Source organism: Talpa europaea, assembly GCF_964194135.1.
Source record: "Talpa europaea genome assembly, chromosome: 11".
NCBI lineage: Eukaryota > Metazoa > Chordata > Mammalia > Eulipotyphla > Talpidae > Talpa > Talpa europaea.
The window spans coordinates 7,383,428-7,406,640 of NC_140078.1; the positions used below are offsets into that span (position 1 = coordinate 7,383,428).

At 46.7% G+C, this 23,213-nt stretch overlaps 1 protein-coding gene across 1 annotated transcript in view; it reads left to right on the forward strand.

Annotated features, from left to right (window-relative positions):
* Positions 1-14,210, forward strand: part of B4GALT5 (beta-1,4-galactosyltransferase 5) — a gene marked incomplete at both ends in the record, with an annotated part of 62,329 nt that extends 48,119 nt beyond the window's left edge. The window contains 7 exons of the mRNA XM_084248335.1: positions 7,153-7,266; positions 8,134-8,258; positions 9,625-9,741; positions 10,374-10,561; positions 11,620-11,742; positions 13,125-13,226; positions 14,063-14,210. Of these exons, the coding sequence (XP_084104461.1) occupies positions 7,153-7,266; positions 8,134-8,258; positions 9,625-9,741; positions 10,374-10,561; positions 11,620-11,742; positions 13,125-13,226; positions 14,063-14,210 (917 nt within the window). The remainder of the gene's footprint in view (positions 1-7,152; positions 7,267-8,133; positions 8,259-9,624; positions 9,742-10,373; positions 10,562-11,619; positions 11,743-13,124; positions 13,227-14,062) is intronic.
* Positions 14,211-23,213: the final 9,003 nt, after the last annotated feature.

The following is a 23,213-nucleotide window of genomic DNA, read 5'->3' on the forward strand; positions in this document are numbered from 1 at the left end:
CTGTGGACAGCTTCATAGTGCTGCGCTCAACCACCTGCGCCACCAGGGGAGGCCCTCTCTTTTTAACTTTTCCAAAACTGAATATAGGGATTTATTTCCAGACGGTTAAATGGGACCGCTATGAGACTTCTGCCATCTGACTTGGGATGGTCTTTGAGATTTCATCTTGCTAGGCATTCACAATTTGCTTCTTATTCCTTTTACTGAGGAGTAAAGCACTTCACTGACTCCTTGCTGATGTCACCCACCCTAGAATAATAAACTATGCATGTATTTTTAAATACTCTTTTGCCCAAATCAGTCTGCTCTTACTCTGTAGTAAGTTCAAAGATTGAAGCTCACTGCAGAATCTGAATTTGCTTTGCAAGTACCGGCAAATGAGAATTATTCTGTGCTGTTCGGGATCTCAAAGGGAAGTGAAATCCTTCAAAGAACTGACCATCTTGTTCTCCTCTGCCTGCCAGCTTAGCGGCGCAAGGGGTGAGCGCCCTAGAGGCGGACTTCCTTTGTTCATGTTTGCAGAGCAAACATGGGCTCTTCTGAGCTTTTTTAGCTCCCAGACAAGCCTTCTATGCTCTGCACGGGACCTTGCGAGGACTTCCTCCGTTCCCCAAATCCTGGGGAGGGCCGAGCACACTTGTACTTCCTCACCCATGTGGGGGCAGGTTTTGCAGACTATTCCTCATCTCACTCGCATCGCATGTGGCTCAGTTGGGTGGACAGGACTTTATGTTACTTCCACTTTCACATGTGTTGAACACTATCTTGGGAGAGTGGTGGTGGCTTGGTCACCTGGCTTTGACTGCCGCGCACCTACCCCTGGCCGAACTGTGGGAGCTGGGGGCCCTGTGAGCTGCTCGTGACGACTGCAGTGGCCTGACTCCGCGGTCCGCATGTCCTTGATGAGGCTAGAACATCTTTCTGGGCATTCAGTAAGATAAGACTGTTCTCTCTCAGAAGTCAGAGGGGTGCATGGCAGGACACCATCCCTACACCCCTGGGAGTTCTGCTCCCAGGAGTGCACAAATTCCCTGAGGGGTTGTCATCTCTGCAAACAGCACAGAAGCCAGTTGCGCACCCGTGGGAGGCGTATCCAATGACCCATTATCTTTTGACTACTTTGCCTGCGTTTATTCTGGAATTACCATAGCCAAAGTAGTTCTTCATTGGCATCCCCTGTCCATACCCCCCCCCCCCCATGGAGTAATTACTCATTCCCTTCATTGTTAATGTGTCTGTTTCCCTCAATGGGGAAGCCTCTGCCTTTGGGGACTGTGTTACTTGCATTATCTCCTGGCATCCTCAGGAGAACTCAGTAAGGCAGCTACTGCGTCCCGCTTTAGGGGTGAATGGGTCTGGGCACAGAGCACTGGGTGCGGTGGGGGCACTGGGATCTGCTGATTTTCTGCCACGGTACCTGCCCCCCAAGCCCCTACAATACCCTCACGGCCTCTGCCTTTTCCGTGTCTCCAGCGCCTTGTGCACTGCTTGGCATGCAGGATGCTCGCAGTAAATGCTTTTTGAGTGTGTGAGTGAATAGTTCTAACAAGAAAACACATTTTAAGTATTGCAGCATAATTTTGAGATTACTCACCATCTTGATTGGCTTTTGTGTTGTTGGCACATCCTTGGTGACTAAAGAATTACTTCATTGGGAAGCATCTCTGATGAAGAGCCCATCATATTTATCCATTTCAAATCAGTTCTCTGCCAAGCAGAGTCGAGGTGTTTTTTGGCCTGAAGATGCTGATAGCCAGATGGACCAGCCCTGGAAGAAGAACCTCCCCCCGCCTCGATGCTTCTGTCCTGCTTGCCTTCTCTTTCCTTGAAAGCTGAAGTGCTGATTGTTTATTAAGAATCTGCTTTTGGGGATCAGGACTGTGAGTCTAAAGTGCCTAAAGCCTGAAGTGATGACTTGGAGAAGCTTCTTGTTGTCCCTGAAAGTTATTATTGTGAGTGATTGTGAAGCCCGAAAACACTTGCAGGGGGTCGGGCACCCAAAGGCGTGCTGGCATTCAGAGAAAATTCTCTGGATCCATCAGGTCCAGCCCCTTAGTTTATAGATAAGGTGAGTGGCTGAGTGCTGGTGCTTCTCATCCTTAAATAAGACTTTCCAGGTGCCATTATACCTAGTCAGTGCTAACCAGAGGCGCTCTCTTACCCCTGCGCACGCGTGCACACAAACCTCCTGCGCACACAGTCGCACCCCAGTTCCCCCTCATCACACACTCCAGAAAATGTTCACTTGTCACAGCCTTCAAAGCAGACCTGTTGTGACAGGAAAGTAAGATGGATGAAGTCCTTGCAGCAAGGTAGGTGGTGTGGTCGGAGGGTAGATGTTCTCAGCCTCCGCCTCTTGTGATGCTCACTGCTGTCTCCGTCTGCTCTCAGCAGGTAGACATGCGTGCGTCCGTGTTAACTCACAGGAATGCCTAGTCTTTGTTTTATACATACCTGCCCCTGCAATATCTTTCTCATATTTACAAATTTCCACATTTTTCAAGCAGAGAGGCGATGTTTGGTCTTTTCTCAAATGGGAGGAGAAGGAGGTCCCCCCCCCCCCGCTGGAATCTATGGTCCCCACTTTCCAGTCTCTCTCACCCACATTTGGAGCGCTTGCATTGGAGTAGCCATGGAGTAGCCATTGGAGTAGCTGCACCTTGGCATCCCTGGGGGCGAGGGGTGGGAGGACACTTTAAAAAAATACCACTGCCTGCACCCCCAGATGTCCGGGGTGTGACTTGGGCATTAGGATTTTTAAAAGCTTCCCAGATGAGATTCTCATGGGTCAAGGATGCCGAGCAGTGTAATGTCAAACTATCAGCAGCTGGTAGACAGAAGTGTCAGCACAGGAGACCAGTGGAGTCCGTGGCCGTCTGATTGTTGGTGGGGAGTCTGTGGGCTCCTGTTTCATAAATATAAGAGCAGCCACTTTCTTTGCTGCTCTGTGTCCCTTGTGGAAGAATAGATCCTGATTTGAAGTAGATTAAATTTACATTAAATGGGAAAATCAGCCATGGAAGGTCAGTAAGTTTCTTTTTCTCTCAGCAGTTCCCTCATTCAGCAGATATGTAACAGGGTGGTCCCCAGGAAAGGGGGAGGTTCCCTGCCCCACCCAAGGGAGGGTGGAGCTGAGCAGGGAGAGGAAAAGCTGCAGAAGAGACTGAGGAAGGAAGCAGGATGGAGCCAGGAGACCTGGAGGAGGCGCATGGAGCCTAGACACATGTGAAGAAACTGCCTTGTCTTTTGGTCGTGGACTGGGTGACACAGATGTGGGTGAGACCCGTGGGGAGGTGACAGTGGCAGCTTTTATCTTGATGTTGATTTTGCTCTTTTCCTTCTGGGCTTGTCTGGTTGTTTCTGACCCTTTTCTGTGGGTCCCCACTGAGAAATGCTTTAGACTTGTGGCAGGCTTTGGGGCCTTGTTCTGGGCCGATCCCATATGGATGGACTTTTACCCACGAGGGGATGGGTCACTTTGGGTGCTTCATTTAAAAACTAGACTCTTTGCCTTACCTGTATTGTTTCGAGTTTTATTAAAGTTCCTTCCCATTAAAGTTTCATATGTTTTGTGTTGATGCAGCGGATGGCAGAACCCATTTAAAATAGGCAGGTTTGCGGGGTTTGGGCTGCCCCTCTCCCTGTCCCATAACAGATACATGCCTCAGAAAAGTAAGAGGTGGGTGTTGCAGCTCTAGGAGAGAGTGTGGCATAAACCCTTGCTAGGCAGCTGGAGAACTAGGATCCGCAGTCACCAGGCAGTCTTACTGGTCGTGAGGCTTCACAGAGGGTCTCTTCTGCCCTTTCCATGGGTTTCCATTGATATGGAGACAGCAGATTTTATTTACATTTTTATGTAAAGAGTGAAACCTGAGGAAATTGGTTTTTTACCCCCTCCCAAGTAATAGGGTGAGGTTATGTAGGATTTCTACTTAGGAGCTGTTTGAAAGATTTTTTAGAAGAGTCATTATTAATTTAGTAATCGGAAGGAAAAGATAAATTGCATTTTGTTTTGATTCATGCTAGATGTTATGGTTTATTATTAAATCAGTGTTTGAAGAACTTAGAAAGGAATTTATCAGAGCCTTCAAACTAACCCCCCCAAAAGCAGCATGATTTAGGTTAGAAAGGGTCTTGTTTCATTTCCTGCATTTTTCCCTCCTTACTTCCTGTTCAGAGTATACCTCTAAGGCTTGGTTCAGTCACTACCCCAGAATTATTATTCTCTTCTGTTTTTGTTGATTTGCTTATGAAAATGCTTATGGTGACCCTTTGGAAATTTCTTATTTTCTAGGCAAATGCAATTACCATGATGCTGTTTTCCACCAGCTTCTCACTCCCTCCTCACACACAACATAAACGTCTTTAGTACATGTGAAACTTTTGATTTTTTTCTTAGAGAATCATTTATGTATTAAAAATGTATATGAAGCACTATTTGTATGATACATTTATATGCACACTAATATTAAGAAAAATCAGAACTGTCCAGAGTAACAGTTAGCATTGTCGGTTCTTGACATAGCTTGTTGAAGTGTTAATACCTTCAGAAAAGGCTCAACTTTAGACAGGTTTGCGTGTGTGAACTGCAGTCGGGCCAATTTAAATGCAGTTTCCACTTTTATGGTTCCTGTTGACTTAGTTTCCTTCCGTCTTTACATAAATGCAAATGTACTCTTAGTGTTCTTTAGGGTGTTCTTGGCTGTTCTTCCCTCTCCCCTTAGGAGACTTGAAATTCTCCAAGTTGCTGTTCGTTGAGGTTTGTTTTCTGAGAACTTGCAGACTGTTCGCCACGTGTCTATATAAAAGGATTCACTGAACTCCAAGAACCAAATGGCTGGTTCAGTGAATCCTTTACAAAAAAGGAAAGAGCAAAGTGGGGATCCTGCTCAGTGGGCTGTGGGGGAAGACCGTCGGTACCTTGGCGGTGATGGGGGTGTTGTGGTAACATGTAACTGAGGCCTGTGATTTTATAACTCTAAATCATGTAGTGTTGTAAATGAATGTAGCCTTTATAATAAAAATAATAAAAGAGTTAAAAAAAAAAAAAAAACCTGAGTTGAAGATTCTTGAATTCCAGGGTACAGAGTGATGCAAATAGAATGCTTTAATTTTCTTCGAATTAGCATGCGTCCAGAAGGTTTGGTGGGAGATTTCAATACTCTGAAAAATAGTGCAGTAGCACAGAAAGATCCCTACCACAGAGTTCACTGCAGCTCGGCCAGCACGCACCAGCCTCCTATGAGTTGTCCACATGGGGGCTCAGTCCTTTGTCTCCATCTGTTAAAAACCAGCCAGGAGTTTGGGGGCCCCTTCCCATTATAGTCTGCTTCATACTCCTAAAATGCCACTAAAATGACAGTGAGGAGAGAGAGAGAGAAAGAGAGTGTGTGTGTATTTAATGGCATGAACCCTTAGGGACGAGAAGAAAGGAGAGGCCACAGCAACAACTTTGGAAGTTGGAAGGCAGGTAGACCAGTAGTAAGGATTTAATAGACTCGGGAAAACTGTTCGTGTCCTAGCAGGAAAAACCAACAACCACCTTAATTTATTTGCTGAGTCTCCCAGAAGTTTAAGAATTAGCAATATCAGGTACTTTTGGAGATAAGAATAAATGTGGCATCTAAGTTGGGCTGAAAGCTACTTAAAAAGCCATTAGATGCTCAGATGCCCAAATCCCCGTTCCCATCCTGACAAAGAACTGGAGACTTGATAACCTCCAGAGAGGCTAAAACAGAGGGTCCCTCAGTTTGGGGGGACCTGGCTTAGATTAGGGTGTCTTCTGCCCCTTTTTCCTCCTTGGTTGCAGGATGCTTACATCCAGAACAGTCCTGTTCTGGAAGGAGATTTGCATAGACTTCTGACCAATCTGATCCAACAAACCAGACTTCTGGCCAGAATACCCTACAGTCCAGACCCTTCCAGTTAGCTCATTAGCATATGGCGCTGCAGGTCAACACAAACAAGAAGCAACAACCTGGAAGAACAGACTATGCTAGGAGAAGAAAACTTAAAAGGACCATCACCTGTATTCCCAAGGGGAAAGAAGAAGGAGCACAAACCCGAAATAAGAAGTGAACATACGAAAATAAAGGGGGCTCTTGTTGGACAGTCAAAGTATATGATACAGAAAATATCATTAGAAGAAGATCTGGGTAAAATTGGGGAAACCTCTTGGAAGGTACTGCAGGAAAATGGCGGGATGGAAGGAGGACCAACATCCCTAGTCACGTTCTCTGTTCTTCAGAAAGAGCGCGAATGCAGAAGGGAGGAAATCACCGCCATACCTCCCCTCCCCCAAAGAAAAGTTCCAGAACGGGACATGGATTTTCAGATTTTAAACACCCACTGAGTGATCGAGTAGACTTCCAGCAAGGCGCACAGTGTGAAATTTCTCAAACAGAAAAAGGTCTTTTCACTTCCAGAAAGAAATTAGTAGTCAGCTTTTACAAAGGTCGGGAATTGGAATGACTTCAGACACGACAGGCATGCTGGCTGCAGGAGGCTGTGGACAGCACCTTCACAATTCTGAGGACCATTATTTCCAGCCTAGAATTCTGTAAACCAGTCAAACTGTCAATGAGGTGAGGAGGAACAGAAACAACTGGGGACACAAGGTCCCAAGATCACTTTTCCATCCCGCCTTCTCAGGAAGCTACTTGGAGAACGTTCTCCACTGAGTGACAAAAAGGGGGAGAGACTGGCCTGAGTACAGGGATGCTCCCTCCTGCCTCCCTGAGGAGCACAGGCTCAGGGGGTACAAAGGGAAGCGGGGGCATCGCTGGGCAGCCTTGGGAAGATGGACTTGAGGGAGCACCTGGTGCCTGTGAATGCACGAGGGGAAGTGGAGAGGAGGGCCTGGTGTTGAGTTTCTCATTTTTCCCTGTAAAACTTGGTGGAAAATGGGGGAGGGATGCCTTTTTTAATTGTACAGTAGAATCAATTTACTCTAAACTGAGGACATAAAGGGCTGTGATACCAGTAAGCAGAAATGGGGACTGAAATAGTATCATCTGGTTCACAACAAACGTCGTCGTCGTGGGTTCGGATTTGTAGCTATGTTAAAGAGCGGGTCTGAGCCCAGGTCCCCTGTGAACTGTCTAAGAACCCTGCGAGTGCCCGTCTGAACTGCCTTTTCTCTTCCCTCTCCAGATTACCCTCTTGACTTGAACCACAGTGAAACCTTCCTACAAACCACAACTTTTCTCCCTGAAGACTTCACCTACTTCGCAAACCATACCTGCCCTGAAAGGCTCCCTTCCATGAGTGAGTATTCCCCTCGCTCGCACGCCTCGGCTTGGAGCTCTGGCTTCTAACTTGAGTAAAGTAAAAGGGAGCGTGTTCTTGATTCCAAAACCCTCCGACATTGGAGATCAGGATCATGGAGCCGCTATGGCCTCGCTCCTGCCCAGCCTGTCCACAGAGGCCTGTTTGCCACATTGCCCCTCTTTCCTTTGCACCTGCCCCCGCCGGTGTGATTTGGAGCCTATTAGGATGTCCTAGAGAAAGTCTCGGCAGACGGTTTTGTCTTTCAGTGTAAATCTCACACTGATTCTAACTTGTTTACTATGGAGAAGTTGGTTTCTTAACGGCGTGGTATTTAAAATTCTCACGTTTTCTTTCTCTATTTTTCCTTTTCTTTCCTGGAATGCCAGGTGTAATCTAAAGCAATGACAGTGAACAGCTACACTTTTTCTTTGCTGCTGGGCATTTAGATGGCTCCACTTCCTGAGTGAAGCAGCGATGACGCATGTCTGCAGCTCAGACGTCACAGTCAGGGTCGCTGATAAGTTGGTCGGAACACCCTGTCTATACTTGCCTTGACTGCCCAGGCCAGGCCCTGGGCAGCTGCTCTCTGCCTTCCCCTCTGGATTCAGCTGCTGTTTTACTTAGTCCCCATTTCTTTCTGCAGCCTTGGCAAAAATGAAGCTCAAGTCTTGGTTTCTTGATTTGCTGCTTTACCCAGTAACAGTGATAAACTGAACTGCAGTGAGCTGGAAAGCAGGGGAGGGGGCCCCCACCCACAGCCACTGGCAAAGATTGAACTGCTCCAGCAGCCACTACCCTGGACATAAAGAAAGGAGTCATCGTTTTCTGGCCTTTAACTCTTTTTCCCCTCCTATCTCTGCTCAGAGGGCCCAATAGATATAAACATGAGTGAAATCGGAATGGATGACATTCATGAACTCTTCTCCAAAGACCCAGCCATCAAGCTTGGCGGTCACTGGAAGCCTTCTGACTGCCTGCCTCGCTGGAAGGTAGGGTGTGGGGTCGGACCCCAGGTGCTGGGCAGCCTGCCGGGCACTGGCTATCATTCCCAGCCACTGTGGGATTCTGAGGCGGGTGGGACCCCAGCTCCAACATGGCACTTTCTGATTTGTCCTGCCTGGTGCAGTGAGTGCATTTGAGGGGAGCATTTCGGAGGAGTGGGCTTCTCTAAGGACTCTTCACGGCCACAGACATTTGCATCATTCTGATGAGAGTAGGAGGCTTTTGTTGTCCTTGCAGGAATATTGGCTCAAGAAGGCCGGGGGGTGGTAGGTCTCCCACGACACATTTGCAGGAGCCAACTTCATAAATTCCATGCTTCGTGCCCTGTTTGCCACTGAGTTTGGCAGAGTGGAAAGTGGCATTGTCTAGCCTCACACCTAATTGTTTCATGTTCCCATGTGTGACTGTAATCAGGAAGCATTGTTGGTGTGGATCAAGCTTTTAACAATGACTGAAGCCCAATATTCCAGCAAGTCTTTATTGACATGCTTGTTTTGTACCAGCCTGCGAGATGCTGTGGACAGCAATGATGATAGCAGACCTGGGACAACAGATCTAGGGCAGCCACAACCAGGATAGAAAGTCATTGTAGTGACCAACGTTAGGAAATAAACATCTATAGGCACCCCTCAGAGAGGCTGTGGGCTGGTTCCCGAATACCCCAATAAAGCGAGTATCACGGTAGAGCAAGTCACGTGGATTATTGGTTTCTCAGTGCATAACAGAGTTATGTTTACACTACACTGTCATCTGTTAACTGTGCTGCAGGGGCAGCCTGTCCAAATAAACAGCGTAGGTGTCCTAATTAAATGGGACACAGGGACAGGAAGTGAGCTCATGCTGTTGGGAGAATGGTGCCGATGGCCTTGCTTCGTGTGGGTGGCCGCAGACCTTGCGTCTGTACAGAGCACAGCACCTGTGAAGTGCAGTTAGACCAGGTAGGCCTGTCTGTCACAGAGGAAGTGCTGAGGGTGAAACTTACTTCTGTTGTGTGGATGGGTACGATGCCTGGTTCTCTGGATACATCCATCCTGTATCTGGATATTTGTGTTCTGGGTAGCAGTGTCAAAGGTCTGTCTCTCGTTGTGGTCTAGAGTGATTGCGTGTGGCAGGCCCACTGTGTGCAAGGCGTGGTGCGTGGCAGGCCCACTGTGTGCGAGGCATGGTGCGTGGCAGAACCAAGCCCATTTACATCCAGATCAACTTGCCCACACAGGCCTTCATTTAGAGGAAGCCAGGACCAGGCAGCCTGAACCCCCCAGCAGCTGATAGCCCATTTTGCAGGACTGTCTTGCTACAAAGCAAACACTGAGGGGACTAATCGGGTGACTTCTTGTCTGTGATCTCCCCCAGGTGGCGATCCTCGTCCCCTTCCGGAACCGCCACGAGCACCTCCCCGTCCTGCTCAGACACCTGATCCCCATGCTTCAGCGCCAGCGCCTGCGGTTTGCGTTTTATGTGGTGGAGCAGGTGAGTGGCTCTTTCTTCCCTCTTTCTCTTCTGAGACAGCAGTTTCGAATGTTTCAAGCTAATCCATCTTGGGTGTGAAGAGCCAAACTGGAACCTTACAACTGAGTCACCCCAGGTGGGAAGAGAAGCAGAGAGCATTTTTGATTCATGGTTTGAGATGCTGCTCAAGATTGGTAGATTCTCACCCAGGATGGAACTTTTTTTTTTTTTTCCACCTGTGGACAAAGGCCTCTTGTATGTTGCTTTTGCTAGTGCTATGTGGATGGTGTCGTTAGGCTCTAGACCCAGGAAATTCCCCATAAGATAAGGAGCTGTGAGTCATGTAACATGGTGTTCTTTCTCCCCGACGGGGCTGGGCTCTCTTCTGCGTGCTGCTGTGTGACCTGACATCTGCCTTTATGATAGCCTTGGAGAGAGGAGCTTGGCCTTATCTTTGTCACCCCTCTTATTTGTAAAGAAATTGAGTCCAGAGGTCAAGTGACTTGAAGTCTGTGGTGAGTGGCGCTGGGCTGATCTCGCTCTGGCCCAGTGATCTCACGCCATCAGTTTCAGTAGCTCTGCTTCAGGCAAGGCGAAGGTGGCCAAGATGTTGCTTCAAATGAACCTCTAAAAATAAGTTCTACTTCTTTTAGGTTGGCACCCAACCCTTTAACCGAGCCATGCTTTTCAATGTTGGGTTTCAAGAAGCCATGAAAGACCTGGACTGGGACTGTCTGATTTTTCATGATGTGGATCATATACCAGAAAGTGACCGTAACTATTACGGCTGTGGACAGATGCCAAGGCACTTTGCAACTAAATTGGATAAGTATATGTATCTGTGAGTATCATCTATTCCTAATTAAAGAGGTTAAGTCCTAACGGATAGTGAGAGATGCGAAGATGGCCAAATCCAATTAACTCTGACCCAGATGGCCGCCAGCTGAAGGAGGGATAGACACAATGTAGTTTGTCCATACAATGGAATATTATTTGGCAATAAAAAACAATCAGGTGTTGACATATGTGACAACCTGGATTAATCTTGAAAACTTTATGCTAAAAACTCTTTCTCTAGTCATGAAAGACCACTTAAAAAGTATAATTCCGTTGATATGAAATGTCTAGAATAGATAAATCTATAGGGATAGAAGTAAACATAGTAGTTCTGCAAGGTTGAGGTTACAGGGGAAGTGGGGAGTCACTGCTAATGGGCATGAGGCTGCTTTTGAGGGGTGATGAATTGTATTAAAATTGATTGCAGTCATGTTTGCACAACTCCATGAATATACTAAAAACCATTGAATTACACACTTTTAAGTGGATGAATTGTTTGTCAGTTATGTGTCAGTAAAGCTATTAAAAAATCTATTAGAAGAGGGCCTCCCCTGGTGGCGCAGCAGTTGAGCACTGGGCTGCAAAGCTGCCCGCAGCCTCTGCAGCACCCGTTCGTTCCCTGGCCGCCAGCGAGGGTCCCACATGGCGCGCAGACCTTTCCTGCCGTGCCCGCTGCTCCCTTCAGCAGTGTACTTTGGTCCTTCTGCCTGTTCTGCTCCCCGCTCTGGCTCCCGTGAATTCTCTTACCCTCCCATGCTTCTGACTGTACCCAGTGCTTGTATAACTAACTAACTAACTAAATAAATAAATAAATAAATCTTAAAATAAAATAAAAATTTAAAAAAATCTATTAGAAGAAAGTTGAATTACTGCTCAGGTCGCATGGGGAAGCCATTTCAGATGGTTCAGATAGTAGCACACAGATCTATTTTCCTTAAGACTTAGTTCTCCAATAAAGATGAATGCCTGTTTTTTTTTGTTTTTTTTTTTGTGGGGGGCAGGGGGAGTGGGGGGGGTTCATCCTTAATACACGGATGACGGATGCTATACATCTCTTCTCAGGCTTCCTTATGCCGAGTTCTTTGGTGGAGTGAGTGGCCTGACAGTGGAACAGTTTCGGAAAATCAATGGCTTTCCTAATGCTTTCTGGGGTTGGGGTGGCGAAGATGACGACCTGTGGAACAGGTACTGTTTACCGTATCCTCTGGTCACGTCTGAAATATTTCTGTAGATTTATTCCTAGTTGTGCAGCTGCAGAGACAAGAAGTAATTGCACTTTTAAATGTTGATAGTTCTTGCCAAATTTTCCTTCAAAAACTGATTGCAAAAAGATCCCCTCCCCAACGTGCTGTTAGCATTTTCTTAAACTATCACCAACATTACATAAGATCAGCCTTTTACACGGTTGCTGCACCGCACCCTGCGGTAGCCACACTTGGCTTGTGGCCACGGCATTGGACAGAGCAGTGCCAGACAATTCTTTCTTAATCTGATGGGTAAAAATGGCATCTCACCCTTTTCATTGGGATTCTTAGGAGCCAGATGAGGATGAACAGCTTCTCCATACACTCTTTTCGGGTCCTTGAATCCACTTGCCCTCTCCCAGGACACCTCACAGCCCAGCCAGGGGGGACCATGGGGGGTCAGGGGCTATGACTGGTTTCCCAGACCCCACACGTTTCCAGGCACACAGTAAGCATTTCACATATATATGTTATATATAAGACGAGTTAAATTTGGACTCTAGGGGAGGATGTTGAAATAATATTCTCCCACATTTTTAAAATAAAACCCACTATAAATTTTACTTAGGGTTAGGGTTAGGTCTTATTTCTTAGGGCCCTGTCCAGTTTCCAGCAAACCTGGGTAAATTTTCAACATGTTCAGAACAAACCTCTTACAACTCCAAATTCTGGGAAGCCCATGGCTCTAGCTGCTCACTTTCTTCATAGTCAGCGTGAGGGACAGGCGCTTCCATCAGGGAGAAGTGTTTTCAATAGGCCCCAGGCAGGTGACAGAGCAGGGTCACTCCCCTGCATCAGACCTTGGTCTCAAGAATTTTTGTATTTCTTTTTTCTCAAGGCCTTAGATATTACAGGTTTCTTTTCTAAAACTCTGAATTTATCCAGACAACAGGCAATTGGAATAGGTGCAGTTGTTCTTAGTTCTTCCATCGCTTCTGCTGAGATCCCAAACACGATGTCCCAAACATCCTTTAGAGTAGCGTCAGAATGGCTTTAAAGTGATCTTAGCTACGATCCCAAAGGCAGGCAGCAAAAAGGGCTGAATCATGTGCAGCTGCCGGGTGGGGACGTCGGCTGCTCTGGTGCAAATGGAGCGGAACAGGCCTCGGAGGTGGTCGCTCAGCCCCAAGCCCCCAGAAGGCAGTGCACGTTGCCCATTGGGTTTCGTAGTTAGAATCTTGATTAAGTTAGCGGCTGAGTCAAAACTGCCCTGGGGTGAGTTGGGAAGGCTCTGGCTGCATTTCGTGGTGAGCGTGAGCCTGCGTGTGCTGTCAGGGCATGGCCCTCTGCGGGACTTGATCTCTCTCCCTTTGTCCCGGACAGAGTACAGAACGCAGGCTATTCTGTGAGCCGGCCGGAGGGTGACACAGGGAAATACAAGTCCATCCCTCATCACCATCGAGGGGAAGTCCAGTTTCTTGGAAGGTTGGTGCATCTGTTCACTCCTCTTGCAAATGTCTCTGTGCATTTCCAGGTGTCCTAGAGATGGTACAGCCCTGACTCCATCCCCTGCCCACTCCAAAGTCCTGCTCTAGAAACTCTTTTATTTTTTTTGTGGAGAGGGTAGACATTTGGGGTGAAATTAGACCACTGGTGAAAAACTTGATCATTAAGATCTTTTACGGAACACTCTATGTAAGCCTTTATAGTCTTCTGCAGCCTGTATTAGAGGAACGTCCTCTTGGATAAAAGTGCTGTGACTTGCATTGACAGGACCAGACAGTGTTGGTACCGTCCTGCAAACTCTGGTTCTGGAACAGGGTCCCTGTGCTCCTGTCTGTGCAGCTGCGGTTGCCTTCTTGCCCTCTCGATAAGTGAGGACCAGTCGAGGGACGAGCCTGCCTCTGCGGGAATGTGGCTCTTTCTGTCTTTTGCGCGGGGGAGCTTGGGGGAGACTGTTCTCTCAACAGTTGCTTCTGATGACCTGGGCCCTGTCTTCCAGGAGAGGCATATAGACCCTGACATCCTCGCCTGACCTGTTCTCTTACCTGCCACTCACCCACCTCGGACTTGTCCTCTAGCCTCGCCAGCCTCTCATTCCTTGTTGGTTCACATGAAATGAAATAATAAGTAAAGTGCCTGGCATGGGGCAGGAATTCGTAATAATAACAGCGTTTGACCAGGAGTAGCTGGATGGGCCAGTTGCCATCCCCTGGCCCAGAAGCGCCACCTTGGGTGGGGCCAATGTGTCTCGGCACCGTCCTGTCTGCCCTGAGCTCAGACTTCACTCAGGGCCACCCCTCTGTTCTCTGCTTAAACAGGTATGCGCTGCTGAGGAAGTCCAAGGAACGGCAAGGGGTGGACGGCCTCAACAACTTGAACTACTTTGCAAACGTCACGTACGACGCCTTGTATAAAAACATTACCGTCAACTTGACACCCGAGCTGGCTCAGGTGACCGAGTACTGAGATGGGGAGAGGGTATGTGTCCACTTTGCCCACCGCCACCCAGAAAGCAGCCTGATGAGGGGTCGTGGGGCTCTCCCCAGGAGGAAAATGGAAATACAGCGTCTAATGAAGGATCACAGGGTTCAAGGGGCAAATGTGAAGCATACACGCACAAGACGCCTGGCCCGCCAGGCCCGGGCCCAGGAGTGAGCTCGGGAATGTCCCCATCAGGACTGGCTTTCTACTTTCACGAGACGGACGTCGTCTTGCTGCTCTGCTCCCACCGTCTCCTGCCCCAGTGTCCCATCTCAGCCACCACCTCCAGCCCAGACCCGGGGTCTGCCCTGGTCCTGCCGCGGGGGCTTCTTGGCCTCAGGGCGAAGAGGCAGACCCACCACAGGGCAGCTGTGTTTCAGGAAAAGCAGATGAAACTCCACGCACCATTCGTCTACATCTTGGTGTTCCACATCTTTGGTTTCATTTAAAACAAACAAAATTACCTGCTTTGGGTGGGGATGGAGGGTGGAGCGGGAGGGACTGGGGAAGATACATAGACACATAACAATCACTTCTTGAAGAAGTATAATTGTAAATAAGCCATGTAAAATGCCTTTTTTAAATTTAATTTTATAGCTGGCTCCAATTCAAACTGAGGATTTATACATTAGATCACTTATGTTTGGTTGGCAAATTCAGGAACTCAGTTAAAACACAACAGAAGAACATCATCTCCACCACTGCTGTCACTTTGGAAGGGAGTGGAGTGCGGAACGTGTCACGCAAGAAGAGAGGGGCCCGGTCTGCGTCCTTGGCACCGCCTCGCCCCTCCTCCAGCCCCTCTCCTGGAGTCTTCTTGACTCTGCTCCGGACTCCCCTCCCTCCCTGCTGGGCGCAGGCTCTGTGACCCCAGCCCTTTGCTGAAAGGAGGCTGCTGCTTTCCAGCTCGCTGCCCTCCCGCTTGAAGCAGACTCCCCGGGGGGCTCACCGCACACACCCCTGGGTCATTGGACTTGATTTATTTTTTTGTCCTGTCATCTTTATGAAGACAGGAGCTCTTGGTTTCTTCTTTCTTTTTCTCTTTCCCCCTTATGGAACTCGGCCACACTCTCCAAAACCTGTGCCTAAATTACCAACTAGCTTCATTGATTCCTAGAAATATTCTTTGTTGACATTATCAGTTCTACATAGAAATAGTGAGCAATTGAATCATGAAGAATGAAGCTGGGGGCCAGCGTGCCGTGGCCGCCGGGAGCCCAGTGAGACAGATCAGCCGGGAGGCGACCGGGCCGTGGGCCGTGGGAGCTGAGTGCTCCGCTCATGCCCCCGTGTGCTTTTTGAAGTCACATTCTAAACTAAACTGCATTTGAATTTGTGCCTGTTTTTCCTTAAGCCAATTCCCTTCATGCAGCATCCCTCTTGGCTTCTGCCGAATTCTGGAAAAAAAAAAAAAGCCAGTTTTTTTTCCTCCTCCATAAAACATTTATATATTGTGATTAGGAGGACTTTCTGAAGAGTACTTCATATTTTTTTTAATTGCCTTGTTTGCCTTCGACTTTCTTAATTTCATGGTTTACATGGATGCGTGTGCAGCGGGTATTTGTGTATATGTGTGTGGGTTGGGGTTTTTTCCGCTGCATGTGTTGGTTCCGTGGACATATGATCCCCACGAGCTGTGGGAGTGATTGGCCAGGCCCTATTTGTTGTTTCTGTTTTTGTTCTTTTGAAGAGTAGAATGGTATTTAGAAAACCAGTTACCTTGCAAAGCTCTTATCAGCTCATATGAGAGAGCAGGCTCCTGCCCTTGAAAATGCTGGTAAGTTGTATCATAGGTTTTAAAAGAATCTTGAGCATTTCATGCTTTAAAGGACCTCCATGGGGAACAGCACACACACAAGCTCATTGGTTTCCTTGGATGTATGGTGCACGAAGCAATAACCCTCCCCGCCCACCCTGCCTCAGCTGGCCCTGCCATTGTCCTGTCCTCTCGTCACTGAAGGCTGGGGCCTGCTCTCAGCGTGACGCGACTCTCATTGGCAAGAGTTTGCAGACCGAGTTCTGGTTACAGGTGATAGGTTATAGGAAATTGCTGCTGCGTGGTCTCATTTGATGCTTTTTATTAACATTTACCACTAAGGATGAGATGTCGGCCAAAGGTTCAGCCGATTCTAAGGAGAAAATGCTGATTTGAGGCCAAAAGCAAAGCGCTCTCTGCTGCTTGAAGAAGTAGGGTCCCATAAATAAGTTCATCGTCAGCGTGAAATGCAGTAACGTGCACTGTTTGTTACCCACCAAGCTGGGTATCGTGTGAGAAATATCAACATTAAAAACACAACCAGGCCCTTGTGCTATTAATAGCGTGAAATTGTCACGTTAAAGGCAAGAAAAGGAATAATAAGAACCAAATGTGACCTTGTGCGTATTTGGGCGGCTGAAATTCGTTGAGGCGACTGCTGGTTGACCCTTCAGGCAATCTCGGCTTTGATTGCTGTGTGCAGGGCCAAGTGTCTCGTTTCAGCCTATTTCTTGGGGAAGAGAGTTATTTGCAAAAATACTCATTTTGACATTACAGGGACTCTTGTTAGAGCTCCTCTACCACAGACACGAATAGCTGAGCCACAGCCGTACGTACTGATGCATCCACGATCTCTTCGATGATGGCACTGAACGTAGCTAGCTTACTCCCATCACTACGTTTGTTTTGAGCTTGGTATTATGTTTTAAGAGGTGCCTGGGGTACATTTTTGCACTGAAATCAAAATGTTTTAAAAAACACTTTTCACAGGAATAGTCCTTTGTCATTACATTATTTCTCATGTGTTTGTACATTTTTGTATGTTAATTTATGAATGATTTTTTCAGTAAAAAATACATACTCAAGAACCAAACCTTGGTGGTCGCCTCTGTCGGGTACAGTTTGACTTCTTGGGGTCTTTCCTTTCTCGTGGGAGTTCAGGTCCTGGGCGGTCCCTCCGAGCAGCTTCTACTTTGCCCTGACCTCGGGTGGTTCCTGAGAGGATGCGAGCCACCCGGCCCCACAACCAGGCCAGCGAGTGGACAGCTCAGCCGGCGTCACTGAAGCACTGAAACCCACTGTGCATCCACCCACACTTGGGTTTTCTCTCAAGAGTTGGTCCAGGCGATGCCCCTTGAGTTGAATAAGATGCCTGGGCAAGGGGAGGGTGAGTGTCAGCAGTGGCTCAAGAAGGTCATCTGGGGCTATTCCAGAGTTTGCTGTCTGCCTGATCCAGATTTTTACTGAGCTTCAGTTTCTGTGCCCAGTTGCTATGGGTGTTCGTGAAATGAGACAGGGTCAGTGGCCTCATAAAGCTGACTGTCCTTTTCTCCGCTCACCTCTCCCACCTCCGTCAGGGTGAGATTAAGATTTCAACCATAAGTGCTGTAGAGAAGAGCCTGCAGGCGACGGGCGAGTCCCTGCAGGTGGTGGGTGAGCTGAGGGGAGACTCGCCAGGGCACCTGGTGAGCTGCTGGAACAGAAAGCCAGTAAGGCTGGAACAGGGCAAAGTGGCACGGGGGCCCTGCCAGGCTGTGGAGATGAACAGGCCGTGCAGGGCCTTGTAAGCCAAGGTGAGTGGGTTTTATCCTCGGAGCCATGGGCTCCCGCTTGCACAGGTGGCAGCGCACTCCCTGAGGTGGGCACGCTGAACCCGCACCAGGTTCTTGGGGAAGGCTCTGCTGTCACCGGTGAACACGTTAAATTCAGGGAATTTGGGGAAAACCAAGCAGTTGTCCACATTCTGGGTTGAGGACTCAAAGGGATGGTGGGGACCATGGTAGGTCTGCAAGTATTGGGGTGCAGGATATAAGGGAAGATACACTGGCGGGGTGGGGGTAGGGTGCACAGACCGGAGAGCATAGAGAGAAGGTGGCCTCCGGGAACTCTATTTGAAATAGTTGAGAAGGGGGGTGGGGGTGGGCAGGTGGCCAGAAGGGGTGGAGGAGAACAGGAGTGAACAGGACAAAAATGTCAAGAAAAATGACCAAAGAGATGGCCAACTGCAAATGAGCAGAGGAGTGGCCAGCAGGGTGAGGGCTCTGGTCACGAGAAGGGCCTCGGTGCTGAGCGGGTGAGAAAAAAAACTGAGGGCCTCCCTGGTGGCGCAAGTGGTTCAGACGTAGCTACAAAGCTGTCTGCAGCCACTGCTGACTCTCAGGACAGCAGACCTCTCCTGTCATGCCTGCTGCTCCCCTCAGCTGCTCCCCTCACGCCTGCTGCCTGTTCTGTTCCCCACTCTGATGACTCCTCTCACCTCCTCCCACCCCCGAATCTCTTGCCTGCACCCCTGCTCTTGTATGCATAAATCTTTTTTTCTAAAGATTATTTATACAAGAACTGGGGTACAGGCCAGATGCGCAGGAGGGTGAGAGGATTCACCAGAGACGGAGCGGGCAACAGAACAGGCAGACTGACGAAATACACTGCTGAGGGGAGCAGCAGACACGACAGGGCAGGTCTGCCTCGCCATGTGCTGGTCAACCTCGCAGGCCAGCTGGGATTGAACCGGCGCTGCAGAGGCTGCAGACAGCTTTACAGCGCTGCGCTCAACCGCCTGCGCCACCAGGGGAGGCCCGATAAATAAATCTTTTAAAAAAAAAAAAAGAAACAAACTGCATAGGCCAAGAAAAGAGGAAATGACGTATCCGTGAGAGGAGGCGATGCTTGAGTTTCACAGGGAGAGGTTAAGAGAAGGCTGGTCACTGAGCAAGACTGTGAAACCCAGGGAGGGCTTGGGGTTGGGTTCCCCATAAGAGGAAGCTGTGTGTGGTTTCCAATTGCAGGGAGATGTCCAGCAGAAAGAGCTGAATACACGACAGCCAAGGAATAATCAGAAACCCAACAGCCCAGGAGGAATTAGGGGCTCTCCACCTGCCCTTCTCACCATCCTCACACGACCAGTGTTGCTAAAAAGCTCGTCTCCCTTCCAGCAGGTCCCCTGAACTGGATTTCCATGCCCTCAATTCCCGGTACTACTGCTTCCTCCCCACTCAAAATTTTGTTTAAATTTGGAGAAGTCCAATCCTAAAAATAGTAGTTCCCACTTACTGAGCACTCGTTCTGTGCCTGTGGCTGTGCTGACAGAGCCTCCACTCCCCAGGCGGGCTGCACTCCAGGAAAAACCTCACCCCTTTCTCCAGACCAGGGTTCTCGGCCTCTTACTCAGGAGGCTGGCTAATACCTGGTCCCGGGATGGGTTGAGATCCTGTGAGTGTGACCTTGGCCTCCACCCCCGAGATGTCAGCAGCCGCGCCCCTGTCCCTCCTCGTTTGACAACCAAAATTATCCAGACAAGTGGTTAAGGCAAAACTATGAAGCTGTCCACAGCCACTGCTGACCCGCTGCTGGCCAGATGACCCTGTGGCCAGAACAGTCACCCTGCTCTGCACCTAGGAAGGAAGCCACCTCTTGCCTGAGGTCACGAAACTTACACGCAGAGGCAGCTGGGATGTGCACACCAAGGTAAAGGCTCTGAACCCCAGGCTACCTATGATCTCGCTTTTTTACACATGTGCTATTCTATAACTTTTGTCCACCGACACAATTCACAAGTATTTTTATTATAAAAGTAATACACAAGCACATGATCGCTGACAAAAAGTTAAATCTCCCATCTAATGTCAGCAGTTTGGCTGGTGTCTGTACGTGTACCTACATACCTACATGTGTATGTAGGGAAATAGGTACATGCATGTTTTTATTATTTTTTTTTAATTTTTTTAATTTTAATTTTTTATATTCCCCATACAATTGCAGCCCCCCCATTCTGACCCCAATCCCTCCCCTCCCGCCCCCGCCCCCCTAAAAGTGTCTCTGGTTCATAGTTTTTTGTTGATTTTGATTTTCACTTTCTTATAGTTATTCATTTTCCTGGTCCCTTATTTAAGTTTTCTAGATTCCTGCTATGAGTGAGACCATCTGGTATTTTTCTTTCTGGCTTATTTCGCTGAGCATGATCCCTTCCAGCGCCATCCATGTTGCTGCAAATGGCATGTGTTTATCTTTTTTGAATGCTGAGTAATATTCCATGGTGTATATGGACCACATCTTCTTGATCCAGTCATCTATTTTTGGGCATTTGGGTTGTTTCCAAAGCTTAGCTATTGTAAACAGTGCTGCTATAAACATAGGGGTGCAGGTGCCCTTTTGAATTAATGATTCTGTGTCCTTTGGGTAAATACCTAGGAGTGGAATTGCTGGATCCTATGGAAGCTCTATGTTTAGTAGGTCCAGAAATCTCCACACAGCTTTCCACAGTGGTCGAACCAGTTTGCACTCCCACCAACAGTGCAGAAGAGTTCCTTTTTCTCCACACCCTCGCCAGCATTTGTTGTTGCTAGTTTTTTTAATATGTGCCATTCTCACTGGTGTAAGATGGTATCTCATGGTAGTTTTGATTTGCATTTCCCTGATGGCAAGTGATGTTGAACATTTTTTCATATGCCTGTTGGCCATTTGCATTTCCTCTTCAGAGAAGTTTCTTTTTAGCTCTTCTGCCCATTTTTTGACTGGATTATTTTCTTTGTTGTTGTTGAGTCTCATCAGCTCTTTGCAGATTTTTGTGATCAGTCCTTTATGATTAGTGTTGGGTGCAAAAATGTTCTCCCAGTTGGTGGGGTTTCTCTTTGTTTTTGTTATTGTCTCTTTTGCTGTGCAGAAGCTCTTTAATTTGATGTAGTCCCAGCTGTTTATCTTTGCCTTCACTATCACTGCTTTGGGTGATGTGTTTGTAAAGATGTCTTTGATGTGCAAATCACGTAGTGTTTCGCCTATATTTCCTTCTATATATTTTATGGTTTCAGGTCTTATGTCTAGTTCTTTAATCCATTTTGAGTTGATTTTTGTGTATGGTGTGAGGTAGTGGTCAAGCTTCATTCTTTTGCATGTAGCGACCCAGTTTTCCCAGCACCATTTATTGAACAAACTTTCTTTGCTCCAATGCATAGTCTTTGCTCCTTTGTCAAAGATTAGTTGACCATAAATCTATGGGTTTATTTCTGGATTTTCTATTCGATTCCATTGGTCTGTATGTCTGTTCTTGTTCCAATACCATGCAGTTTTGATGATTATGGCTTTGTAGTATAGTTTGAAGTCTGGGAGTGTAATGCCTCCATTCCCTTCTTTTTTTTTTCAGGAGAGCTTTGGCTATTTGGGGTTTTTTGTGATTCCATATGAATTTCATCAATAATTGTTCTATTTCTTTGAAGAATGACATTGAAATTTTGATTGGAATAGCATTGAATCTGTATATTGCTTTTGGAAGGATGGCCATTTTAATAATGTTTATTCTTCCAATCCACGAGCAGGGGATGTCTCTCCATTTCTTTGTGTCTTCTTCTATTTCTTTTAACAGTGTTTTATAGTTTTCTTTGTATAGGTCCTTTACCTCTTTTGTTAGATTTATTCCCAAATATTTGATTTTTTTTGTTTCAATAACAAAAGGGATGGTTTTTTTGATTTCTTCTTCTTCAGATTTATTGTTTGTGTATAGGAAGGCTACTGACTTTTGCATGTTGATTTTGTATCCTGCCACTTTACTGAACTGATTGATGAGTTGAATTAGCTTTTCTGTGGAGTTTTTGGGGTTCTCTATGTATAATATCATATCGTCTGCAAATAGTGATAGTTTGACTTCTTCTTTTCCTATTTGGATTCCTTGGATGTCTTTCTCTTGTCTTATTGCCCTGGCTAGGACTTCCAGTATTATATTGAAAAGCAGTGGTGAGAGTGGACATCCTTGTCTTGTTCCAGATCTTAATGGAATTGCTTTCAGCTTTTCACCATTGAGAATGATACTGGCTGTTGGCTTGTCATAGATGGCCTTTATGATGTTGAGGTATGTTCCTTGTATCCCAAGAATTTCAAGGGCTTTTATCATGAATGGGTGTTGCACTTTGTCAAAAGCTTTCTCAGCATCTATTGATATTATCATATGGTTTTTATATTTCTTTTTGTTGATGTGTTGGATAACGTTGATTGATTTTCGGATTTAAACCATCCTTGTGCCCCTAGAATGAATCCTACTTGGTCGTGGTGAATTATCTTATGGATACATTGTTGGATTCTGATGGCTAAAATTTTATTGAGGATTTTTGCATCAGTGTTCATTAGGGAGATTGGCCTGTAGTTTTCCTTTTTTGTGTTGTCCTTGTTCGGTTTTGGTATTAGTGTAATGTTGGCTTCATAGAACGTGTTTGGTATTGTCCCTTCCTTCTCAATTTTTTGGAAGAGTTTGTGAAGGATAGGCACTAATTCGTCTCTGAATGTTTGGTAGAATTCATTTGTAAATCCATCAGGTCCTGGGCTTTTGTTTTTGGGGAGGTTTTTGATTACCATTTCAATTTCGCTAATTGTAATTGGTCTGTTTAGGTGTTCTATTTCTTCTTTATCTAGCTTTGGGTGATTGTAGAGTTGTAGGAATTTGTCCATCTCCTCTAGATTGTTAAACTTGTTTCCATATAACTGTTCATAGTAGTTACTGATTATTCTTTTGATTTCTGCTGTGTCCGTTGTGATTTCTCCTCTTTCATTGATGATCCTGTTTATTTGTGCTTTCTCCCTTTTTTCCTTTGTGAGCCTGGCTAGGGGTTTGTCTATTTTATTGATTTTTTCAAAGAACCAGCTCTTGGTTTCATTGATCTTTTGGATTGTTTTTTTAGTTTCAATTTCATTTATTTCTGCTTTGGTTTTTATTATTTCTTTTCTTCTACTGGTTTTGGGGTTTTTTTGTTGTTCTTTTTCTAGATCTTTGAGCTTCGAGATTAGGTTGTTTCTTTGAGTTCTTTCTTGTTTCTTGATGTGAGCTTCTATTGCTATATATTTTCCTCTTATTACTGCTTTTGCTGCATCCCATACATTTAGGATATTGGTGTCCTCCTTGTCGTTCAATTCAAAAAATTTTTTAATTTCTTCTTTGATCTCCTCATTAGTCCAGTGGTCTTCCAGTAGTGTGGTTTTTAATCTCCATGAGGTAGGAAAGTTCCTTGCCTTCTTTTTATGGTTTATTTCTA